General features: G+C 48.0%; 1 protein-coding gene across 1 annotated transcript in view; it reads left to right on the top strand.

Annotated features, from left to right (window-relative positions):
• The window catches only part of LOC135288447 (eukaryotic translation initiation factor 3 subunit C-like), a gene marked incomplete at its 5' end in the record, with an annotated part of 28,166 nt that extends 5,360 nt beyond the window's left edge, over nt 1-22,806 (top strand). Inside the window, 13 exon segments of the mRNA XM_064401839.1 lie at nt 2,969-3,094; nt 4,457-4,550; nt 7,595-7,774; nt 7,955-8,008; nt 8,359-8,365; nt 8,449-8,853; nt 9,599-9,758; nt 11,499-11,879; nt 17,186-17,346; nt 18,808-18,873; nt 19,888-19,975; nt 21,402-21,564; nt 22,496-22,806. Coding sequence (XP_064257909.1) covers nt 2,969-3,094; nt 4,457-4,550; nt 7,595-7,774; nt 7,955-8,008; nt 8,359-8,365; nt 8,449-8,853; nt 9,599-9,758; nt 11,499-11,879; nt 17,186-17,346; nt 18,808-18,873; nt 19,888-19,975; nt 21,402-21,564; nt 22,496-22,575 — 1,965 coding nt within the window.
• Nucleotides 22,807-23,474: the final 668 nt, after the last annotated feature.

Raw genomic sequence — 23,474 nt, 5'->3', positions numbered from 1 at the left:
GTAAAGAAAGGGTTAAAAATGGGAAAAATTGGGAAAAAATTTAGGAAAAATTCGGGAAATTTTGGGAAAAAATTGGGGGGAAATTTGGTGAAAATTTGGAAAAAATTGGGTGAAATTTGGGGGAGAAACGGGGAAAAAAATGGGATTTATTTTGGATTTTTTTGAGTTTATGTGAAGGTAAAGAAAGGGTTAAAAATGGAGAAAAAATGGGTTAAAAATAGAGAAAAATGGGAAAAAATTGGGTAGAAAATTTGGAAAAAATTTGGAAAAAATAGCTGAAACTTGGGGGGAAAATGGGGTTAAAAATGGGATTTATTTGGAATTTTTGAGCTTAAAGTGAGGTAAAGAAAGGGTTAAAAATGGGGAAAATTTTGGGAAAAAATTGAAAAAAATGGGAAAAAATTGGGGGGGAAATTGGTGAAAATTTGGAAAAAATTGGGTGAAAATTGGGGGAGAAATGGAAAAAAATTGGGGGGGAAAACTGGATAAAAATGGGCAAAAAATGGGATTAAAAACGGGATTGATTTGGGGTTTTGGGGTCAGATTTGGGGTTTTGGGGTCAGATTTGGGGGTTTTGGGGTCAGATTTGGGGTTTTGGGTCAGATTTGGGATTTTTTGGGTCAGATTTGGGATTTTTGGGTCAGATTTGGGGTTTTTGGGGTTTTGGGGTCAGATTTGGGGTTTTTGGGTCAGATTTGGGGTTTTTAGGTCAGATTTGGGGGTTTTGGGGTCAGATTTGGGATTTTGGGGTTAGATTTGGGATTTTTGGGTCAGATTTGGGGTTTTTGGGTCAGATTTGGGATTTTGGGGTTAGATTTGGGATTTTTGGGTCAGATTTGGGGTTTTTGGGTCAGATTTGGGGTTTTTGGGGTCAGATTTGGGGTTTTTGGGTCAGATTTGGGGTTTTTGGGTCAGATTTGGGATTTTTTGGGTCAGATTTGGGGTTTTTGGGGGTCAAGTTTAGGATTTTTGGGGTTTTTGGGGTCAGATTTGGGATTTTTGGGGTCAGATTTGGGATTTTTGGGGTCAGATTTGGGGTTTTTGGGGTCAGATTTGGGGTTTTTGGTGTCAGACTTGGGGTTTTGGGGTCAGATTTGGGGTTTTTGGGGTCAGATTTGGGATTTTGGGGGTCAAGTTTAGGATTTTTGGGGTTTTTGAGGCAGGATTGGGATTTTTGGGGTTTTGAGGGTCAGATTTGGGATTTTGGGGTCAGATTTGGGATTTTCAGGGTCAGAATTGGGATTTTTGGGGGTTTTTGTTTCACGATTGCCATTTTTGGGGTTTTTGGGATCAGAACCAGGATTTTTGGGGTTTTTGGGACACAGCCTCGTTTTTGGGGTCAGATTTGGGGTTTTTGGGGTCAGATTTGGGGTTTTTGGGGTTTTTGCTTTCAGGGTTGGGATTTTTGGGTCTGGGTTGGGATTTTCGAGGTCAGGTTTGGGATTATTGGGATTTTTGGGGTTTTTTTGGATCAGAACCAGGTTTTTTGGGGTTTTTTTGGCGTCAGGACCCGTTTTTGGGGTCAGAATTGGGATTTTTGGGGTCAGAATTGGGATTTTTGGGGTCAGATTTGGGGTTTTGGGGGTCAAATTTAGGATTTTTGGGGTTTTTGAGGCAGGATTGGGATTTTTGGGGTCAGATTTGGGATTTTTGGGATAAGAATCAGGATTTTTGGGTTTTTTAAAATCAGAATTGGGATTTTTGGCGTCAGGACCCATTTTTGGGGTCAGATTTGGGATTTTTGGGGTCAGATTTGGGATTTTTGGGTCTCTCCCCAGCCCGAGCTGTGGCAGAAGTGCCTGGGCTGAGCTCTGGGGTCGGGGCTGGCATTTTTGGGGTTTTTGGGTCAGATTTGGGGTTTTTGGTCAGATTTGGGGTTTTTGGGGTTTTTGGGGTCAGATTTGGGATTTTTGGGGTCAGATTTGGGATTTTTGGGGTCAGATTTGGGATTTTTAGGGTTTTTTGTTTCAGGGTTGGGATTTTTGGATTTGCGTTGGGATTTTTGGGGTTTTTGGGATCAGAATTGGTTTTTTTGGGGTTTTTGGGGTCGGGACCCATTTTTGGGGTCAGATTTGTGACTTTTGGGTCTCTCCCCAGCCCGAGCTGTGGCAGAAGTGCCTGGGCTGAGCTCTGGGGTCGGGGCTGGGATTTTTGGGGTTTTTTGGGATCTGGTTTGGGATTTTTGGGGTTTTTGGGGTCAGGGCTCATTTTTGGGGTCAGATTTGGGATTTTTGGGGTCAGATTTGGCATTTTGGGGTCAGATTTGGGATTTTTTGGGATTTTTCTCAGCCCGAGCTGTGGCAGAAGTGCTTGGGCTGAGCTCTGGGGTCAGGGCTGGCATTTTTGGGGTTTTTGGGGTCAGATTTGGAGTTTTTGGGTCAGATTTGGGGTTTTTGGGGTTTTTGGGGTTAGATTTGGGATTTTTGGGGTCAGATTTGGGGGTTTTGGGGTCAGATTTGGGGTTTTTTGGGTTTTTGGGGTCAGATTTGGGATTTTTGGGGTCAGATTTGGGATTTTTGGGGTTTTTTGTTTCAGGGTTGGGATTTTTGGATTTGCGTTGGGATTTTTGGGATTTTGGGATCAGGATGGAGTTTTTGGGGTCCAGACCCATTTTTGGGGTCAGATTTGGGATTTTTGGGGTCAGATTTGGGATTTTTAGGGTTTTTTGTTTCAGGGTTGGGATTTTTGGATTGCGTTGGGATTTTTGGGGTTTTTGGGATCAGAATTGGTTTTTTTGGGGTTTTTGGGGTCGGGACCCATTTTTGGGGTCAGATTTGGGACTTTTGGGATTTTCCCCAGCCCGAGCTGTGGCAGAAGTGCCTGGGCTGAGCTCTGGGGTCGGGGCTGGCATTTTTGAGGCAGTATTGGGATTTTTGGGGTTTTTGGGTTCCGAATCGGGTTTTTTGGGGTTTTTGGGACCTGGCTTTGTTTTTGGGGTCAGATTTGGGACTTTTGGGTCTCTCCCCAGCCCGAGCTGTGGCAGAAGTGCCTGGGCTGCATCGAGGAGCTGCTGGAGCTGCTCTTTGCCCACCCCGAGATCTTCGTGGGCGAGAACGTCCTGGAGGAGTCCGAGAACCTCAGCAACCCCGAGCAGGTGGGGATTTATGGGGTCAGTTATGGGGTTTTTGGGGTCAGTTATGGGGTTTTTGGGGTTTTGGGGTCATTTGTGGGGTTTTTGGGGTTTTGGGGTCATTTATGGGGTTTTTGGGGTTTTGGGGTTTTGGGGAATGTCCTGGAGGAGTCGGAGAACCTCAGCAACCCCGAGCAGGTGGGGTTTGGGGTCAGTTATGGGGTTTTTGGGGTTTTTGGGGTCGTTTGTGGGGTTTTTGGGGTTTTGGGAACGTCCTGGAGGAGTCGGGGGAACCTCAGCAACCCCGAGCAGGTGGGGATTTATGGGGTCACTTGTGGGGTTTTTGGGGTTTTGGGGGTTTTGGGGACGTCCTGGAGGAGTCAGAGAACCTCAGCAACCCCGAGCAGGTGGGAACTTTTGGGGTCACTTGTGGGGTTTTTGGGGTTGGTTTTGGGGTTTTGGGGTCATTTGTGAGGTTTTCAGGGTGGTTTTGGGGTCACTTGAGTGGTTTTTGGGGTCAGTTTTGGGGTTTTGCGGTCACTTTTGAGGTAATTTCTGGGGTTTTGGCGTCACTTGTGGGGTTTTGGGGTCAGTTTTGGGGTTTTAGGGTCACTTTTTGCGAGAATTTTGGGATAATTTTGGATTGTTTTGGTTAATTTTGGGTGATTTTGGGTCATTTTCAGCCGTTCCGTGTCTGGGGCTGCGTCCTGACCCTGCTGGAGCTGAGGGATCACTTTTAGGGTCATTTATAGGGTTTTTGGGTAATTTTTGCCTTTTGGGGTCATTTTCAGGCCAATTTTTGGGGTGAATCACCCAAAATTTGGGTAATTTTGGATAATATTGGTTAATTTTGGGTCATTTTCAGCCGTTTTGTGTCCGGGGCTGCGTCCTGACCCTACTGGAGCTGAGGGGTCACTTTGGGGTCACTTTTGGGGTCATTTTTGGTCAATTTTGGATAACTTTGGGTTAATTTTGGATTCTTTTAGGATCATTTTGGATAATTTTGGGTTAATTTTGGTTGATTTTGGGTCATTTTCAGCCATTTTGTGTCCAGGGCTGCGTCCTGACCCTGGTGGAGCTGAGGGGTCACTTTGGGGTCACTTTTGGGGTCATTTTTGGGGTTTTTGGGTAATTTTTGTCTTTTGGGGTCATTTTCAGGCCATTTTTGGGATTAATTTGGGTGATTTTTTGGGGTAATTTTGGGTCATTTTGGGTCATTTTCAGCCGTTCCGTGTCCGGGGCTGCGTCCTGACCCTGCTGGAGCTGAGGGGTCACTTTGGGGTCACTTTTGGGCTGATTTTTCCATAATTTTTGGATAATTCTGGATTCTTTTAGGATAATTTAGGGTAATTTTGGTTAATTTGGTTAATTTTGGGTCGTTTTCAGCCGTTCCGTGTCCGGGGCTGCGTCCTGACCCTGGTGGAGCGCATGGACGAGGAGTTCACCAAGATCATGCAGAACACCGACCCCCACTCCCAGGGTGGGTCACCTTTGGGGTTGGGGAGACAAATTTTGGGAAACCCCAAAAAAATCCCCCCAAAAAACACCAAAAATTTGAAAAAAATACCAAAAAATGTGAATTTTTGGTGATTTTTCAGCCAATTTTGGGGTTTTTCGCCCCTAATTTGTGGTTTCTGTGGAGCTCAGGGGGTGTGGGTGAAAGCTCGACCCCATAAATTTTAAAAACCCCAAAAAACCAGGAAAAAACCCCAAAAATTTCAGAAAATTTCAATTTTTGGTGATTTTTTTAGCCAATTTTGGGGGTTTTTGCCCCAAATTTGGGGTTTCTGTGGGTCTAGGAGGATGTCGGACAGAGCTCAACCCCATAAATTCAAAAAGCCAAAAAAAACCCTCATAAGAACACCAAAAATCCTAAAAAATTCTTTAAAAATGTGAATTTTGGTCTTTTTTTTGCCCAAATTTTGGCATTTTTAGCCAATTTTGGGGGGTTTTGCCCCAAATTTGGGGTTCTGTGGTGCAGGGGAGATGTGGGGCAGAGCTCAACCCCATAAATTCAAAAAGCCAAAAAAAAACCTCATAAGAACACCAAAAATCCTAAAAATTCTTTAAAATGTGAATTTTGGTCTTTTTTTGCCCAAATTTTGCCTTTTTTTGGCTAATTTTGGTCTTTTTCACCCGAAATTTGTTGTTTCTGTGGGGTTGCGGAGATGTGGGGCAGAGGTCAATCTCCTAAGTTCAAAAACCCAAAAAAAACCCCAAAAATTATTAAAAATAACCCAAAAATTTCAGAAAATGTCAGTTTTTGGCGATTTTTGACTTATTTTGGCATTTTTTGCCCAATTTTGTTCTTTTTCGCCCCAAATTTGGGGTTTCTGTGGGGCTGGGAGAATGTTGGGGCAGAGCTCGACCCCATGAATGAAAAAACTCAAAAAAAAACCAAGGAAAAAAACAAAAAAATCTCAAAAAAAAAAAGAATTTTTGACAATTTTTTAGCCAATTTTCGTCATTTTTTGGGGATTTTTTTGGGTTTTTTGGGTTTTAAGGCCTCACCTGTCAGACAGGTGTGCCCAGGTGAGCTCAGGTGTGCCCAGGTGAGCTCCCCAGGTAACCCAGGTGCGTTTGCAGAGTACCTGGAGCACCTGAAGGACCCAGATCCTCACCTGGGGCTCACCTGCATGGGATTTTTTGGGATTTAAGGCCTCACCTGTCAGACAGGTGTGCCCAGGTGTGCCCAGGTAACCCAGGTGTGTTTGCAGAGTACGTGGAGCACCTGGGGCTCACCTGGATGGGATTTTTGGGGTTTTTATGGGGTTTTAATGAGCCCAGGTGAGCTCCCCAGGTAACCCAGGTGCGTTTGCAGAGTACCTGGAGCACCTGAAGGACCCAGATCCTCACCTGGGGCTCACCTGGATGGGGTTTTTTTTGGGTTTTAAGGCCTCACCTGTCAGACAGGTGAGCCCAGGTAACCCAGGTGCGTTTGCAGAGTACGTGGAGCACCTGGAGCTCACCTGGATGGGATTTTTGGGGTTTTTATGGGGTTTTAATGAGCCCAGGTGAGCCCAGGTGAGCTCCCCAGGTAACCCAGCTTTTTCCAGAGTACCTGGAGCACCTGATCTTCACCTGGGGCTCACCTGGATGGAATTTTTGGGGTTTTTATGGGGTTTTAATGAGCCCAGGTGAGCCCAGGTGTGCCCAGGTGAGTAACCCAGGTGTGTTTGCAGAGTACCTGGAGCACCTGAAGGACCCAGATCCTCACCTGGGGCTCACCTGGATGGGGTTTTTTTTGGGTTTTAAGGCCTCACCTGTCAGACAGGTGTGCCCAGGTAACCCAGGTGCGTTTGCAGAGTACGTGGAGCACCTGGAGCTCACCTGGATGGGATTTTTGGGGTTTTTCTGGGGTTTTAATGAGCCCAGGTGTGCCCAGGTGAGTCTCTGGACCATGTCCATCATTTGAGACTCACCTGGGGGCTCACCTGGATGGGATTTTTTTGGGGTTTTAAGGCCTCACCTGTCAGACAGGTGAGCCCAGGTGTGCCCCCCAGGTAACCCAGGTGCGTTTGCAGAGTACCTGGAGCAGCTGAAGGACCCAGATCCTCACCTGGGGCTCACCTGGGGCTCACCTGGATGGGATTTTTTGGTCTTTTTATGGGGTTTTAAGAGGTTTTAAGGAGTTTTTATGAGCCCAGGTGAGCCCAGGTGAGCTCCCCAGGTAACCCAGGTGTGTTTGCAGAATACCTGGAGCACCTGAAGGACCCAGACCCTCACCTGGGGCTCACCTGGATGGGATTTTGGGGGTTTTTATGGAGTTTTAATGAGCCCAGGTGAGCTCCCCAGGTAACCCAGGTGTGTTTGCAGAATACCTGGAGCACCTGAAGGACCCAGATCCTCACCTGGGGCTCACCTGGTTGGGTTTTTTTTGGGTTTTAAGGCCTCACCTGTCAGGTGTGCCCAGGTGACCCAGGTGCGTTTGCAGAGTACGTGGAGCACCTGGAGCTCACCTGGATGGGCTTTTTGGGGGAATTTAAAATGTTTTAGTGAACTCAGGTGTGCCCAGGTGAGCTCCCCAGGTAACCCAGGTGCGTTCGCAGAGTACCTGGAGCACCTGAAGGACCCAGATCCTCACCTGGGGCTCACCTGGATGGGGTTTTTTTTGGGTTTTAAGGCTTCACCTGTCAGACAGGTGTGCCCAGGTAACCCAGGTGTGTTTGCAGAGTACGTGGAGCACCTGGGGCTCACCTGGATGGGATTTTTGGGGTTTTTATGGGGTTTTAATGAGCCCAGGTGAGCTCAGGTGTGACCTCAGAACACCTGGAGCACCTGAAGGACCCAGACCCTCACCTGGGGCTCACCTGGATGGGATTTTGGGGGTTTTTATGGAGTTTTAATGAGCCCAGGTGAGCTCCCCAGGTGACCCAGGTGCGTTCGCAGAGTACCTGGAGCAGCTGAAGGACCCAGATCCTCACCTGGGGCTCACCTGGATGGGATTTTTTGGGTTTTAAGGCCTCACCTGTCAGACAGGTGTGCCCAGGTGTGCCCAGGTGAGTAACCCAGGTGTGTTTGCAGAGTACGTGGAGCACCTGAAGGACGAGGGCCGGGTCTGCGCCATCATCGCGCGGCTGCAGCGTTACCTGCAGGGCAAGGGCAGCCCCGAGGAGCTGTGCCGCGTCTACCTGCGCCGCGTCCTGCACACCTACTACAAGTTCGACTACGGCGCCGCCCGCAAAAAGGGGCGGGGCCGGCCAGGTGAGCCACGCCCAGGTGGGCCACGCCCAGGGGGGCTCAAACCAGGGGGGGTCAAACCAGGTGGGATCAAACCAGGTGAGCTCTCAGGTGAGCTCAAACCAGGTGAGCTCTCAGGTGAGCTCTCAGGTGAGCTCAAACCAGGTGAGCTCTCAGGTGAGCTCTCAGGTGAGCTCAAACCAGGTGAGCTCAAACCAGGTGGGATCAAACCAGGTGAGCTCTCAGGTGAGCTCTCAGGTGAGCTCTCAGGTGAGCTCTCAGGTGAGCTCTCAGGTGAGCTCAAACCAGGTGAGCTCTCAGGTGAGCTCTCAGGTGAGCTCAAACCAGGTGAGCTCTCAGGTGAGCTCAAACCAGGTGGGATCAAACCAGGTGAGCTCTCAGGTGAGCTCTTAGGTGAGCTCTCAGGTGAGCTCAAACCAGGTGAGCTCTCAGGTGAGCTCTCAGGTGAGCTCTCAGGTGAGCTCTCAGGTGAGCTCTCAGGTGAGCTCAAACCAGGTGAGCTCTCAGGTGAGCTCTCAGGTGAGCTCTCAGGTGAGCTCAAACCAGGTGAGCTCTCAGGTGAGCTCTCAGGTGAGCTCTCAGGTGAGCTCTCAGGTGAGCTCTCAGGTGAGCTCAAACCAGGTGAGCTCAAACCAGGTGAGCTCTCAGGTGAGCTCTCAGGTGAGCTCTCAGGTGAGCTCAAACCAGGTGAGCTCAAACCAGGTGATCTCTGCCCAGGTGAGCTCAAACCAGGTGGGATCAAACCAGGTGAGCCCCGCCCAGGTGAGCTCAAACCAGGAGAGCCACGCCCAGGTGAGCCCCGCCCAGGTGAGCCCCGCCCAGGTGAGCGACGACGGCCAAGAGAAAGAAGATGGACAAGAAAAGGACGGACAGAAGGACGGACAGAATGATGGACAGGTGAAAGATGACGGACAGGTGAAAGATGACGGACAGGTGAAGGATGACGGACAGGTGAAGGATGACGGACAGGTGAAGAGTGACGGACAGGTGAAGAGTGACGGACAGGTGAAGAGTGACGGACAGGTGAAGGAGGAAGAGGAGGAGGAGGAAGATTCGGAGGCGCTGATGGAGAGGCTGTGCAGGTGAGGGGCGTGGCCGGGGGCGGGGACACACCTGGACACACCTGGGGGGTTTGGGTTGAAATCTGGGGATTTTGGGGTTGAAATTTGGGGATTTTGGGGTTGAAATCTGGGGATTTTGGGGTTGAAATCTTGGGGGGTTTTGGGTTGAAATTTCAGGATTTTGGGGTTGAAATCTTGGGATTTTGGGGTTGAAATCTTGGGGGGTTTTGGGTTGAAATTTCAGGATTTTGGGGATTAAATTTTAGGATTTTGGGGTTCAAATTGGGATTTTGGGGTTGAAATTTGGGGATTTTGGAATTGAAATGTTGGGATTTTGGGTTTGGAACTTCGGGATTTGGGGATAAAATTTTGGGGTTTTTGGGGTTGAAATCTCAAGATTTTGGGTTTAAAATTTCAGGATTTTGGGGATAAAATTCTGGGATTTTGGGGTTGAAATTTGGGCATTTTGGGGTTGAAATCTTGGGATTTTAGGGTTGGAATCTCGGATTTTTTGGGGTTGAATTCTCGGGATTTTTGGCTCAAATTCTGGGGAATTTTGGGGTTCAAATCTGTGGATTTTGTGTCTCTCACCTGCCCAGATGCGCCTCACCTGTGCCTGAAATCTCAGGATTTTGGGGTTGAAATCTCAGGATTTTGGGGTTGAGATCTTGGGATTGTGTGGTTCAAACCTGGGGATTTTGGGTCAAATTGTGGGGATTTTGGGTCCCTCCCCTGGCCAGGTGCGCTGACGCGTGTCCCCGCCCAGGTTCGTGTACGCCAAGGACCGCACGGACCGGATCCGCACCTGCGCCATCCTGTGCCACATCTACCACCACGCCCTGCACAGCCGCTGGTACCGCGCCCGCGACCTCATGCTCATGTCGCACCTGCAGGACAACATCCAGCACGCCGACCCACCTGTGCAGGTGAGGATACACCTGGGCAGGTGAATCACACACCTGGGCAGGTGAGACACACCTGGGCAGGTAAATCACACACCTGGGCAGGTGAATCACACACCTGGGCAGGTGAATCACACACCTGGGCAGGTGAATCACACACCTGGGCAGGTAAATCACACACCTGAAGGTGTTAAACACACACCTGGGGGGTTAAACACACACCTGCAGGACAACATCCAGCACGCCGACCCACCTGTGCAGGTAAAGATACACCTGGGCAGGTGAATCACACACCTGGGCAGGTGAATCACACACCTGAAGGGGTTAAACACACACCTGGGCAGGTGAGACACACACCTGAGGGGTTAAACACACACCTGGGCAGGTGAGACACACACCTGGGCAGGTAAATCATACAGCTGAGGGGTTAAACATGTACCTGAAAGGGTTAAACACACACCTGCAGGACAACATCCAGCACGCCGACCCACCTGTGCAGGTGAGACACACAGCTGAAGGGGTTAAACACACACCTGAGGGGTTAAACACACACCTGGGCAGGTGAGACACACCTGGGCAGGTAAATCACACATCTGGGCAGGTAAAGATACACCTGAGGGGTTAAACACACACCTGGGCAGGTGAGACACACACCTGAGGGGTTAAACACACACCTGGGCAGGTGAGACACACACCTGAAGGGGTTAAACACACCTGGGAATGTGACCTGATACACCTGAGGGGTTAAACATGTACCTGAAAGGGTTAAACACACACCTGCAGGACAACATCCAGCGCGCCAACCCACCTGTGCAGGTGAGGGGTTAAACACACACCTGGGCAGGTGAATCACACACCTGGGCAGGTAAACACACACCTGAAGGAGTTAAACATGTACCTGAAGGGGTTAAACACACACCTGGGCAGGTGAATGACACACCTGAGGGGTTAAACACGCATCTGGGCAGGTGAGACACACCTGGGCAGGTGAGACACACACCTGCAGGACAACATCCAGCACGCCCACCCACCTGTGCAGGTAAACATACACCTGTGCAGGTAAATCACACACCTGGGCAGGTAAATCACACACCTGGGCAGGTAAATCACACACCTGGGCAGGTGAGACACACCTGAGGGGTTAAACACACACCTGGGGGGTTAAACACACACCTGAGGGGTTACAGACCCACCTGTGCAGGTAAATCACACACCTGAGGGGTTAAACACACACCTGAGGGGGTTAAACACACACCTGGGCAGGTGAGACACACCTGGGCAGGTAAAGATACACCTGTGCAGGTAATCACACACCTGGGCAGGTAAATCACACACCTGGGCAGGTAAATCACACACCTGGGCAGGTAAAGATACACCTGAGGGGTTAAACATGTACCTGAAAGGGTTAAACACACACCTGCAGGACAACATCCAGCACGCCGACCCACCTGTGCAGGTGAGGGGTTAAACACACACCTGTGCAGGTAAATCACACACCTGGGCAGGTAAATCACACACCTGAGGGGTTAAACACACACCTGGGCAGGTAAAGATACACCTGAGGGGTTAAACACACACCTGGGAAGGTAGATCACACACCTGGAAATGTGAGTCTGATACACCTGAGGGGGTTAAATACACCTGGGAATGTGAGTGAAATAACGCAAATTTATTCAAATTTTGGGATAAAATCTTGGGGTTTTTTGGCTTTTTTTTCATCTCACCTGTCTCACCTGTCCCTCACCTGTCCCCCCCTCCCCGCAGATCCTCTACAACCGCACCATGGTGCAGCTGGGCATCTGCGCCTTCCGCCAGGGCCTGATCAAGGACGCGCACAACGCCCTGCTGGACATCCAGAGCTCCGGCCGCGCCAAGGAGCTGCTGGGCCAGGGGCTGCTCCTGCGCAGCCTGCAGGAGCGCAACGCCGAGCAGGAGAAGGTGGAGAAGCGCCGCCAGGTGCCCTTCCACATGCACGTCAACCTGGAGCTGCTCGAGTGCGTCTACCTGGTGGCCGCCATGCTGCTGGAGATCCCCTACATGGCGGCGCACGAGTTCGACGCCCGCCGCAGGATGATCAGCAAGCAGTTCCACCACCAGCTGCGCGTCGGGGAGAGGCAGCCGCTCCTCGGTAGGGGGAGATTCGGGGTTCCGTGATTTTTTTGTGTCAAAATTTGGGAGTTTTAGGTCAAAATTTGGGGCTTTTAGGTCAAAATTTGGGGGTTTTAGGTTGAGATTTGGGGGTTTTAGGTTGAGATTTGGGGGTTTTGAGGTCAAAAATGGAGTTCTGAGGTCCATTATTACCTTAATTCCATCTTGGTTTGGTGTTTCTATCTCTTAAAATGGCAGTTTTAGATGTTTTTGATGTTCCTCAGACCAAAATCAGTTCTGTTGACGAAAATTTTGAGGTTTTGACCCAAAATCGGGTTCTTGAGGTCCATAATTACTTTAGTTCACTCTTGGTTTGGTGTTTCTATCTTTTAAAATGGAGGTTCTAGATCTTCTTGATGTTCCTCAGACCAAAATCGGTTCTTTTGACCAAATTTTGGAAGTTTTGACCTAAAATTGTGTTCTTGAGGTCCATAATTACCTTGATTTAGTTTTTATTTGGTGTTTCTATGCCTTAAAATGGTGGTTTTAGATCTTTCTGATGTTCCTCAGGCAAAAATCTGGGTTTTTGTCCAAAATTTGGGGATTTTGACCTAAAATTGTGTTCTTGAGGTCCATAATTACCTTAATTCAGTTTTTATTTGGTGTTTCTATCTCTTAAAATGGCGGTCTTAGATGTTCTTGATGTTCCTCACACCAAAATCGGTGGTTTTACCCAAAACAAACCCTTTTTGACCAAAATTTTGAGATTTTGACCCAAAATCGGGTTCTTGAGGTCCACAATTACCTTAATCCACTCTTAGTTTGGTGCTTCCACTCCAAAATTTGGAGCTTCTCTCTCTCCTTGACATCCAAATCACCTCATTGACCCAAAACCATCCTGTTTGGCCCCAAAATCGGCAAATTTGTCCCAAAATCGCCCTCTTTGGCCCCAAACTCGCCGCTTTTTGCCCTGAATCGGTCAAAATTTGGGAGTTTTAGGTCAAAATTTGGGTGTTTTAGGTCAAAATTTGAGGATTTTAGATCAAAATTTGGGGGTTTTAGGTCAAAATTTGGGGGTTTTACGTCAAAATTTGGGGGTTTTACGTCAAAATTTGGGGGTTTTAGGTCAAAATTTGTGGGTTTTACATTGAGATTTGGGTGGTTTAGGTTGAGATTTGGGGGTTTTGGGTTAAGATTTGGGAGTTTGGGGTTGAGATTTGGGGGTTTTGACCCAAAATTTGGGAGTTTTAGGTCAAAATTTGGGGGTTTTAGGTCAAAATTTGAAGATTTTACATCAAAATTAGGGGTTTTAGGTCAGAATTTGGGGGTTTTAGGTCAAAATTTGGGTGGTTTAGGTTGAGATTTGGGGGTTTTGGGTTAAGATTTGGGAGTTTGGGGTTGAGATTTGGGGATTTTGACCCAAAATTTGGGAGTTTTAGGTCCAAATTTGGGGGTTTAGGTCAAAATTTGGGGGGTTTAGGTCAAAATTTGAGGATTTTACGTCAAAATTTGGGCATTTTAGGTCAAAATTTGAAGATTTTACGTGAAAATTTGGGTGGTTTAGGTTGAGATTTGGGGGTTTTGAGGTAAAAAATGGAGTTCTGAGGTCCATAATTACCTTAATTCAGTCTTGGTTTGGTGTTTCTATCTCTTAAAATGGCAGTTTTAGATGTTTTTGATGTTCCTCAGACCAAAATCAGTTCTGTTGACGAAAATTTTGAGGTTTTGACCCAAAATCGGGTTCTTGAGGTCCATAATTACTTTAGTTCACTCTTGGTTTGGTGTTTCTATCTTTTAAAATGGAGGTTCTAGATCTTCTTGATGTTCCTCAGACCAAAATCGGTTCTTTTGACCAAATTTTGGAAGTTTTGACCTAAAATTGTGTTCTTGAGGTCCATAAGTACCTTAATTCAGTTTTTATTTGGTGTTTCTATGCCTTTAAATGGTGGTTTTAGATCTTTCTGATGTTCCTCAGGCAAAAATCTGGGTTTTTGTCCAAAATCTGGGGATTTTGACCTAAAATTGTGTTCTTGAGGTCCATAATTACCTTAATTCAGTTTTTATTTGGTGTTTCTATCTCTTAAAATGGCGGTTTTAGATGTTCTTGATGTTCCTCACACCAAAATCGGTGGGTTTTACCCAAAACAAGCCCTTTTTGACCAAAATTTTGAGATTTTGACCCAAAATTGAGTTCTTGACATCCACAATTACCTTAATGCACTCTTAGTTTGGCGCTACCACTCTAAAATTTGGAGCTTCTCTCTCTCCTTGATGTCCAGATCACCTCATTGACCCAAAACCGTCCTGTTTGGCCCCAAAATCGGCAAATTTGTCCCAAAATCGCCCTCTTTGGCCCCAAACTCGCCGCTTTTTGCCCCGAATCGGGGGCGGCTGGTGGCGGCCATGCTGCTGGAGATCCCCTACATGGCGGCGCACGAGTTCGACGCCCGCCGCAGGATGATCAGCAAGCAGTTCCACCACCAGCTGCGCGTCGGGGAGAGGCAGCCCTGCTGGGTACGGCGAGATTCGGGGGGTTGAACCAAAATTTGGGGTATTAGGTCAAAATTTGGGAGTTTTGCGTCAAAATTTGAGGATTTTACGTCAAAATTTGGGGATTTTATGTCAACATTTTGGTGTTTTAGGTTGAGATTTGGGGATTTTGAGGTCAAAAATGGAGTTCTGAGGTCCATAATTACCTTAATTCCATCTTGGTTTGGTGTTTCTATCTCTTAAAATGGCGGTTTTAGATGTTTTTGATGTTCCTCAGACCAAAATTAGTTGTTTTAACCAAAATGTTGAGATTTTGACCCAAAATTGTGTTCTTGAGGTCCATAATTACCTTGATTCAGTCTTGGTTTGGTTTTTTTATCTCTTAAAATGGCGGTTTTAGATCTTCTTGGGGTTCCTCAGACCATAGTTGGTGGTTTTGACCAAAATGTTGAGATTTTGACCCAAAATTTGGGGATTTTATGTCAAAATTTGGGTGGTTTAGGTTGAGATTTGGGGGTTTTGAGGTCAAAAATGGAGTTCTGGGGTCCATAATTATCAAAATTTAGTCTTGGTTTGGTGTTTCTATCTCTTAAAATGGCGGGTTTTAGATGTTTTTGATGTTCCTCAGACCAAAATTGGTGCTTTTGAGGAAAATCTGGGGATTTTGACCCAAATCGGGTTCTTGAGATCCGTGATTACCTTAATTCAGTCTTGGTTTGGTGTTTCTATCTCTTAAAATGGAGTTTCTAGAGCTTCTTGATGTTCCTCACACCAAAGTTGGTTCTGTTGACCAAAATCGGGGGATTTTGACCCAGAATTGGGTTCTTGAGGTCCATAATTACCTTAATTCAGTTTTTATTTGGTGTTTCTATCTCTTAAAATGGCGGTTTTAGATCTTTCTGATGTTCCTCAGTCCAAAATCTATTTTTTTGCCCAAAATGAGCCCTTTTTGACCAAAATCCAGGAATTTTGACCCAAAATTTTCTTCTTGAGGTCCACAATTACCTTAATCCACTCTTGATTTGGTGCCTCCACTCCAAAATTTGGGATTTTTGGGTCTCCTCACCCAAAATTCGCTTCCTTAGTCCCAAAAATAGGAATTTTTGGACCAAAATTGAAATCTTTTTACCAAAATAGGCATTTTTCACCCCAAAACCTTCTCACCTGTCCCCAGCTGTGTCCCCTGTGTCCCACCTGTCCCAGGTCATTTTGTGACCTCCAAAATGCCATTTCCAGCCCCAAAAACTCCATATTTTTGCCCAAAACCTCCATTTTTTAAACCAAAATCGCCTTTTTTCACCCCAAAACCTTCTCACCCATGTCCTACCTGTCCCAGGTCCCTCCAAGTCCACCCTGGACCTGCTGGTGGCTGCCATTTTCTGACCTCCAAAAATCCCTATTTTAATTTTAGAAATTCCATTTTTTTTACCAAAAACTCCATTTTTTTTTACCAAAATCGCCGTTTTTCACCCCAAAATCTTCTCACCTGTGCTCGGGGTTGTCACCTGTGTCCCACCTGTCCCAGGTCCTCTCAAGTCCTGGAGATGCTGCCATTTTGTGACCTCCAAAATTGACATTTTCTTGCCCAAAAACTCCATTTTTTTACCAAAATCGCCGTTTTTCACCCCAAAACCTGGTCCCAGGTCCCCCCGAGTCCTGTGGGAGCACGTGGTGGCTGCCATTTTGTGACTTCCAAAACCCCATTTTTAGTGCCAAAAATTGACATTTTCTTGCCCAAAAACTCCCCTTCTTTACCCAAAATCTCCATTTTTTTACCAAAACCGCCGTTTTTCACCCCAAAACCTCGTCCCCCATCCCAGGTCCCCCCGAGTCCACCATGGACCTGCTGGTGGTGGCCGCCATTTTGTGACCTCTAAAAATCCCCTTTTAATCCCAAAAAACTCCATTTTCTTGCCCAAAAACTCCATTTTTTTTGCCTGAAAACTCCATTTTTTTACCAAAACCGGCGTTTTTCACCCCAAAACCTCGTCCCCCGCGCCAGGTCCCCCCGAGTCAATGTGGGAGCACGTGGTGGCGGCCATCTTGTGACCTCCAAAATCCCCAAAATTGACATTTTTTTACCAAAAATTAACATTTTTTTACCAAAACTGACCTTTTTTTACCAAAAACACCATTTTTCACCCCAAAACCTTCTCACCTGTCCCAGGTCCCCCCAAGTCCACCCTGGACCTCCTGGTGGCGGCCATTTTGTGACTTCCAAAACCCCATTTTACTCCCAAAACCTCCATTTTCTTGCCCAAAAACTCCATTTTTTTGCCCAAAACCTCAATTTTTTTACCAAAATCGCCGTTTTTCAACCCCAAAACCTGGTGCCAGGTCCCCCCGAGTCGATGCGGGAGCACGTGGTGGCGGCCATTTTGTGACCTCCAAAACCCCATTTTAGTCTCAAAAACTCCATTTTCTTGCCCAAAAACTCAATTTTTTTGCCCAAAAACTCCATTTTTTTACCAAAATCGCCATTTTTCACCCCAAAACCTCGTCCCCCATCCCAGGTCCCCCCGAGTCCACCATGGACCTGCTGGTGGTGGCCGCCATTTTGTGACCTCCAAAACTCCCATTTTTAATCCCAAAAAATTCCATTTTTTTCCCAAAAACTCCATTTTTTTCCCCAAAAGTCCTTTTTTTTTTACCAAAATCGGCATTTTTCACCCCAAAACCTTCTCACCTGTCCCCAGCTGTGTCACCTGTGTCCCACCTGTCCCAGGCCCTCTCAAGTCCTGGAGATCCGCCATTTTGTGACCTCTAAAATCCCATTTTAATCCCAAAAAATTCCATTTTTTTTTACCAAAATTGACTTTTTTTTTTTACCAAAATTGGCGTTTTTCACCCCAAAACCTCGTCCCCCGCACCAGGTCCCCCCCGAGTCGATGCGGGAGCACGTGGTGGCCGCCTCCAAGGCCATGAAGACGGGCGACTGGCGCCGCTGCCACCGCTTCGTGGTCAACGAGAAGATGAACGGCAAAGTGTGGGACCTGTTCCCCGAGGCCGACCAGGTGCGCGCCATGCTCGTCAGGTGAGCCCCGCCTGGGCACAGGTAACGAAAAACGGGGATTTTGGGAAAATTTGGGCGATTTTTGGGGATTTTTTGGAGATTTTTGGGTGATTTTTGGGGGTTTTTAGGTGATTTTTTGAGGTTTTTATGTGGATTTTTGGGGGTTATTTAGGGTTAAAAATGAGGATTTGAGGTGCTCAGGTGAGTCTCAGGTGAGTCTCACCTGGGCAGGTAAAAAATTTAGGGATTTTGGGAAAATTTGGGCCATTTTTGGGTGATTTTTGGTCTTCTTTTGGTCATTTTAGGGTGACTTTTTGGGGTTTTTATGTGGATTTTTGGGGGTATTTAGGGTAAAAAATGAGGATTTGGGGTGTCCAGGTGAGTCTCAGGTAAGTCTCACCTGGGCAGGTGAAACAATCTGGGGCATTTTTGGGCCATTTTCGGCCATTTTGGGGCCATTTTCGGCCATTTTGGGGCCATTTTGGGCCTATTTTCCTCCATTTTCAGCCATTTTCTGCCATTTTGGGCCAATTTTTGGCCATTTTGGGCCCATTTTTGGCCATTTTGGGGCCATTTTGGGGCTATTTTGGGGCTATTTTGGGGCCATTTTTGGGTTATTTTGGCATCATTTTCAGCCGTTTTGGGCCCATTTTAGGCCATTTTGGGACCATTTTCCGCCATTTTTGGGCCCATTTTGGGTTATTTTGCGGCCATTTTCAGCCATTTTGGGCCCATTTTCCACCATTTTGGGGCCATTTTCAGCAATTTTGGGGCCATTTTTCAGCCATTTTGGGGCCATTTTCTGCCATTTTTGGGCCCATTTTCAGCAATTTTTTGGGCTATTTTGGGGCCATTTTGGGGATTTTGGGGTGCCCAGAGAAGGGAATTTGGGTCATTTTGGGGCCATTTTCAGCCATTTTGGGACCATTTGGGGTCACTTAGGGGCCAAATTGGGCCCCTTTTCAGCCATTTTGGGTTATTTTGGGGCCATTTTGGGATATTTTGGGTTATTTTTGGGCTTTTGGGGGCGCCCAGGTAAGAGAATTTGGATCGTTTTGTGCCATTTTCAGCCATTTTTTGGGTTATTTTGGGCCCATTTTGAGTTTTTTTGTGGGTGCCCAGGTAACGGAATTTGTGTCATTTTGGGGCCATTTTCAGCCATTTTGGGGCAATTTTCAGCCATTTTGGCCATTTTTGGGTCATTTTCAGCAATTTTTTGGGTTATTTTGGGTTATTTTTGGGTGATTTTGGGTTATTTTGTGGTAATTTTTGGTGATTTTGGGGTTATTTTGGGTGATTTTGGGTTTTTCGGGGTGCCCAGGTAAGGGAATTTGGGGGTTTCTGGGCCCATTTTCAGCCATTTTTGGGTCATTTTCAGCCATTTTTGGGTCATTTTCAGCCATATTTGGGTTATTTTGGGGCAATTTTGGGTGATTTTGGGGTTTTTGGCGTGCCAGGGGTGACCCCCGTGTCCCTCCGCAGGAAGATCCAGGAGGAGTCGCTCCGCACGTACCTGTTCACCTACAGCAGCGTCTACGACTCCATCAGGTGGGCAAAAAACGCGGATTTGGGGCAAAAACCCCTGAATTGGGAGGTGAAAAAAAAAGGCGAGTTTTGGGGTAAAAAATGGGAATTTTTGAGGTAAAAAATCGGGAGTTTTGAGGTAAAAATTGGGGATTTTTAAGGGAAAAATAGGTGAAATTTGAAGGAAAAAAAATGAGAATTCTGAGTTTAAAATGTGTGAAATTTGAAGTAAAAAATTGTGAGTTTTTGAGGAAAAAATCAGGAATTTTGAGGGAAAAAAATTGAGGTAAAAATTGGGAGTTTTTGAGGTAAAAAAATTGGGAATTTTTGAGGTAAAAAAATCAGGAGTTTTGAGGTTAAAATAGTGAATTTTCGAGGTAAAAATTGGGAATTTTTGAACTAAGAAATTGGGAATTTTTGAGGTAAAAATTGGGAATTTTTGAGGTAAAAAATTGGGAATTTTGAGGTAAAAATTCTGAATTTTTGAGGGAAAAATCAGGAATTTTGAGGTAAAAATTGGGACTTTTAGAAATAAAAGATTGTGAATATTGAACTAAAAAATTGTGAATTTCTGAGGTAAAAAAGCAGAAATTTTGAGATAAAAATTAGTAATTTTTAGGTAAAAATACATGAAATCTGAGGTAAAAAATTGAGAATTTTTAGGTAAAAATTGGGAATTTTTGAGGTAAAAATTTCTGAATTTTGAGGTAAAAAATGGCATATTTTGGTATAAAAAACCGTGAATTTTGACGTAAAAATTGTGAATTTTTTACCTAAAAAATTACAAATTTTGAGATAAAAAATGGCAAATTTTAGTTTAAAAAATGGTGAATTTTGATGTAAAAATCGTGAATTTTTTACTTAAAAATTTCTGAATTTTGAGGTAAAAATTTCTGAATTTTGAGACAAAAAATGGCGAATTTTAATGTAAGAATTGTGAATTTTTTACTTAGAAACTTAGGAATTTTAAGGTAAAAATTACTTTTAATTAAAAAAAGCAGATTTTGGGTTAAAAAAGGTGAAATTTGGGTTCCCCAGCATGGAGACGCTGGCGGCCATGTTTGAGCTGGACCTGCCCACGGTGCACGGCATCATCAGCAAGATGATCATCAACGAGGAGCTGATGGTGAGCGCGGGGACACCTGGGACGGGGGGCGTGGCACCTGGGGACAGGTGTGACCTCACCTGGGACAGGTGTGATCTCACCTGGGGGCAGGTGTGACCTCAGCTGGGGACAGGTGTGACCTCACCTGGGGGCAGGTGTGATCTCACCTGGGGGCAGGTGTGACCTCAGCTGGGGACAGGTGTGACCTCACCTGGGGGCAGGTGTGACCTCAGCTGGGGACAGGTGTGACCTCACCTGGGACAGGTGTGACCTCACCTGGGACAGGTGTGACCTCAGCTGGGGACAGGTGTGACCTCACCTGGGGGCAGGTGTGATCTCACCTGGGGGCAGGTGTGACCTCAGCTGGGGACAGGTGTGACCTCGCCTGGGACAGGGGGCGTGGCCTCACCTGGAACAGGTGTGACCTCACCTGGAACAGGTGTGACCTCACCTGGGGACAGGTGTGACCTCACCTGGGACAGGTGTGACCTCACCTGGGACAGGGGGCGTGGCCTCACCTGGAACAAGTGTGACCTCACCTGGGACAGGTGTGACCTCACCTGTGTGGCCAGGTGTGACCTCACCTGGGACAGGTGTGACCTCACCTGGGACAGGGGGCGTGGCCTCACCTGGAACAGGTGTGACCTCACCTGGGGACAGGTGTGACCTCACCTGGGGACAGGTGTGACCTCACCTGGGACAGGTGTGACCTCACCTGGGGGGAGATTTGGGATCAGTTTGGGTGATTTGGGGCCATTTTGGGTCAATTTAAGGTCATTTTGGGGCAGTTTTGGGGTTACCTGTGTGGCCAGGTGTGGTGGCACGTGGGGACAGGCGTGACCTCAACTGGGACAGGTGTGACCTCACCTGGGGGGAGATTTGGGGCCATTTTGGGCCGGTTTCAGGCAGTTTTTTTGGGGTTACCTGCAGACCAGGTGAGCTCACCTGTGCACACCTGTGATGATGGGGAGACCCCGTTTGGGGCCATTTTGGGGTGATTTGGGGCCATTTTGGGCAGGTTTGGCGCCATTTTGGGCCCGTTTGGCGCCATTTTGGGGCCATTTTAGGCGGGTTTTTTGGGGTTACCTGGAGCCCAGGTGAGCTCACCTGTGCCCACTTCTGATGATAGGGAGACCCCGTTTGGGGCCATCTTGGGGTCACTTGGGGCCATTTTGGGCAGGTTTGGCGCCATTTTGGGCCTGTTTGGCGCCATTTTGGGCAGGATCCATGTGTGGTTTTTGGGGTTACCTGCAGACCAGGTGAGCTCACCTGTGCACACCTGTGATGATGGGGAGACCCCGTTTGGGGCCATTTTGGGGTAATTTGGGTCCATTTGGGGCAGGTTTGGCGCCATTTTGGGCCCATTTGGTGCCATTTTGGGGCCATTTTAGGCGGGTTTTTTGGGGTTACCTGGAGCCCAGGTGAGCTCACCTGTGCCCACCTGCAGGCCTCGCTGGACCAGCCCACGGCCACGGTGATGATGCACCGGACGGAGCCGACGGCCACGCAGAACCTGGCGCTGCAGTTGGCCGAGAAGTTGGGGAACCTGGTGGAGAACAACGAGCGGGTGCTGGACCAGCGGCAGGGCGCCTACGGGGGCTACTTCAGAGGTGAGCGCACCTGGGCACACCTGGATACACCTGAGAGGGATAGGACACACCTGGGGCACACCTGGATACACCTGAGAGGGATAGGACACACCTGGGGCACACCTGGATACACCTGAGGTCCTCAGGGATACACGTGGGGTTCTCAGGGATACACCTGAGAGGGATGGGACACACCTGGGCACACCTGGATACACCTGGGCACACCTGGATACACCTGAGGTACTCAGGGATACACCTGAGGGAGGTGGGATACACCTGAATACACCTGGATACACTTGGGCACACCTGGGGCACACCTGGATATACGTGGGGTTCTCAGGGACACACCTGGGGGTGGTGGAGGTGTCTGGGATACACCCGGGCACACCTGGATACACCTGAGGTACTCACAGACACACCTGAGGGGGGTGGGACACACCTGGGCACACCTGGGTTACTCAGGGACACACCTGGGATACACCTGGGCACACCTGGATACACCTGGGTTACTCAGGGACAAACCTGTGCACACCTGGATACACCTGGATACACCTGAGTTACTCAGGGACACACCTGGGCACACCTGGATACACCTGAGGTACTCAGGGACACACCTGGGCACACCTGGATACACCTGAGGTACTCAGGGACACACCTGGGCACACCTGGGTACACCTGGATACACTTGAGGTACTCAGGGACACACCTGGGTACACCTGGATACACCTGGATATACCTGAGTTACTCAGGAACACACCTGGGTACACCTGGATACACCTGGGCACACCTGGATACACCTGGATGCACCTGAGCGGGGTGGGACACACCGGAACACACCTGGGTTACTCAGGGACACACCTGGGGGAACATGGAGGTGTCCAGGGCACACCTGGAGACACCTGGGCCCACCTGAGCCCCACCCTGCTCTCACCTGTCCCATCCCTCCCTCCAGACCAGAAAGATGGCGGATACCGCAAGGGCGACGGCTACCTGCGGCGCGGCGGCTTCCGGCAGGAGCGCAGCAACTACTGAGGCACACCTGGGGAGCAGAGACACACCTGGCCCGCCGCGGGACCCTCACCTGCCCCACGGAGACCTCACCTGCCCCATGGATCCATTACCTGCCCCATAGATCCATTACCTGCCCCACAGAGGCCTCACCTGCCCCACAGATCCCTCCCCTGCCCCACAGATCCCTCACCTGTTACATCGAGGGTCCCGCCGGTCGGAAAGCAATAAATGAATTATTAAAGAGTGCGTTAATGAGGTGTTAATTGGTGCGTTAATGAGTGCCGGGGCAGGGCCTGCCCCATAGATTCTCGCTCTGCTCCGTCAGTGACCCCAAAGCGTCTCCCCTCACGTTTTCCCGCCTTTTTTCTCCCCTCACGTTTTCCCGCCTTTTTTCACCCCTCACGTTTTCCCGCCTTTTTTTTCTCCCCACATTTTCCTGCCTTTTTTCTTCCCTCACGTTTTCCCACCTTTTATGTCCTCTCACGTTTTCCCGCCTTTTTTTCCACCCCTCACGTTTTCCCGCCTTTTTTTTCTCCCGTCACGTTTTCCCGCCTTTTTTTCTCCTCTCACGTTTTCCCACCTTTTATGTCCTCTCATGTTTTCCTGCCTTTTTTCCTCCCCTCACGTTTTCCCGCCTTTTTTTGTCCCCTCACATTTTCCTGCCTTTTTTTCCACCCCTCACGTTTTCCCGCCTTTTTCCCCCTCATGTTTTCTTGCCTTTTTCTCCCCTCACGTTTTCCCGCCCTTTTTTCTCCCCTCACGTTTTCCCGCCTTTTTTCTCCCCTCACGTTTTCCCGCCTTTTTCTCCCCTCACGTTTTCCCACCTTTTTTCTCCCCTCACGCTTTCCCGCCTTTTTTCCCCCCTCACATTTTCCTGCCATTTTTTCTCCCCTCACGTTTTCCCACCCTTTTCTCCCCCC

The sequence above is a fragment of the Passer domesticus genome, chromosome 33, assembly GCF_036417665.1.
Source record: "Passer domesticus isolate bPasDom1 chromosome 33, bPasDom1.hap1, whole genome shotgun sequence".
In the NCBI taxonomy this organism is placed as follows: domain Eukaryota; kingdom Metazoa; phylum Chordata; class Aves; order Passeriformes; family Passeridae; genus Passer; species Passer domesticus.
Note: the sequence above shows the minus strand (reverse complement) of the source record. Positions and strands in the feature narration are given on the sequence as shown.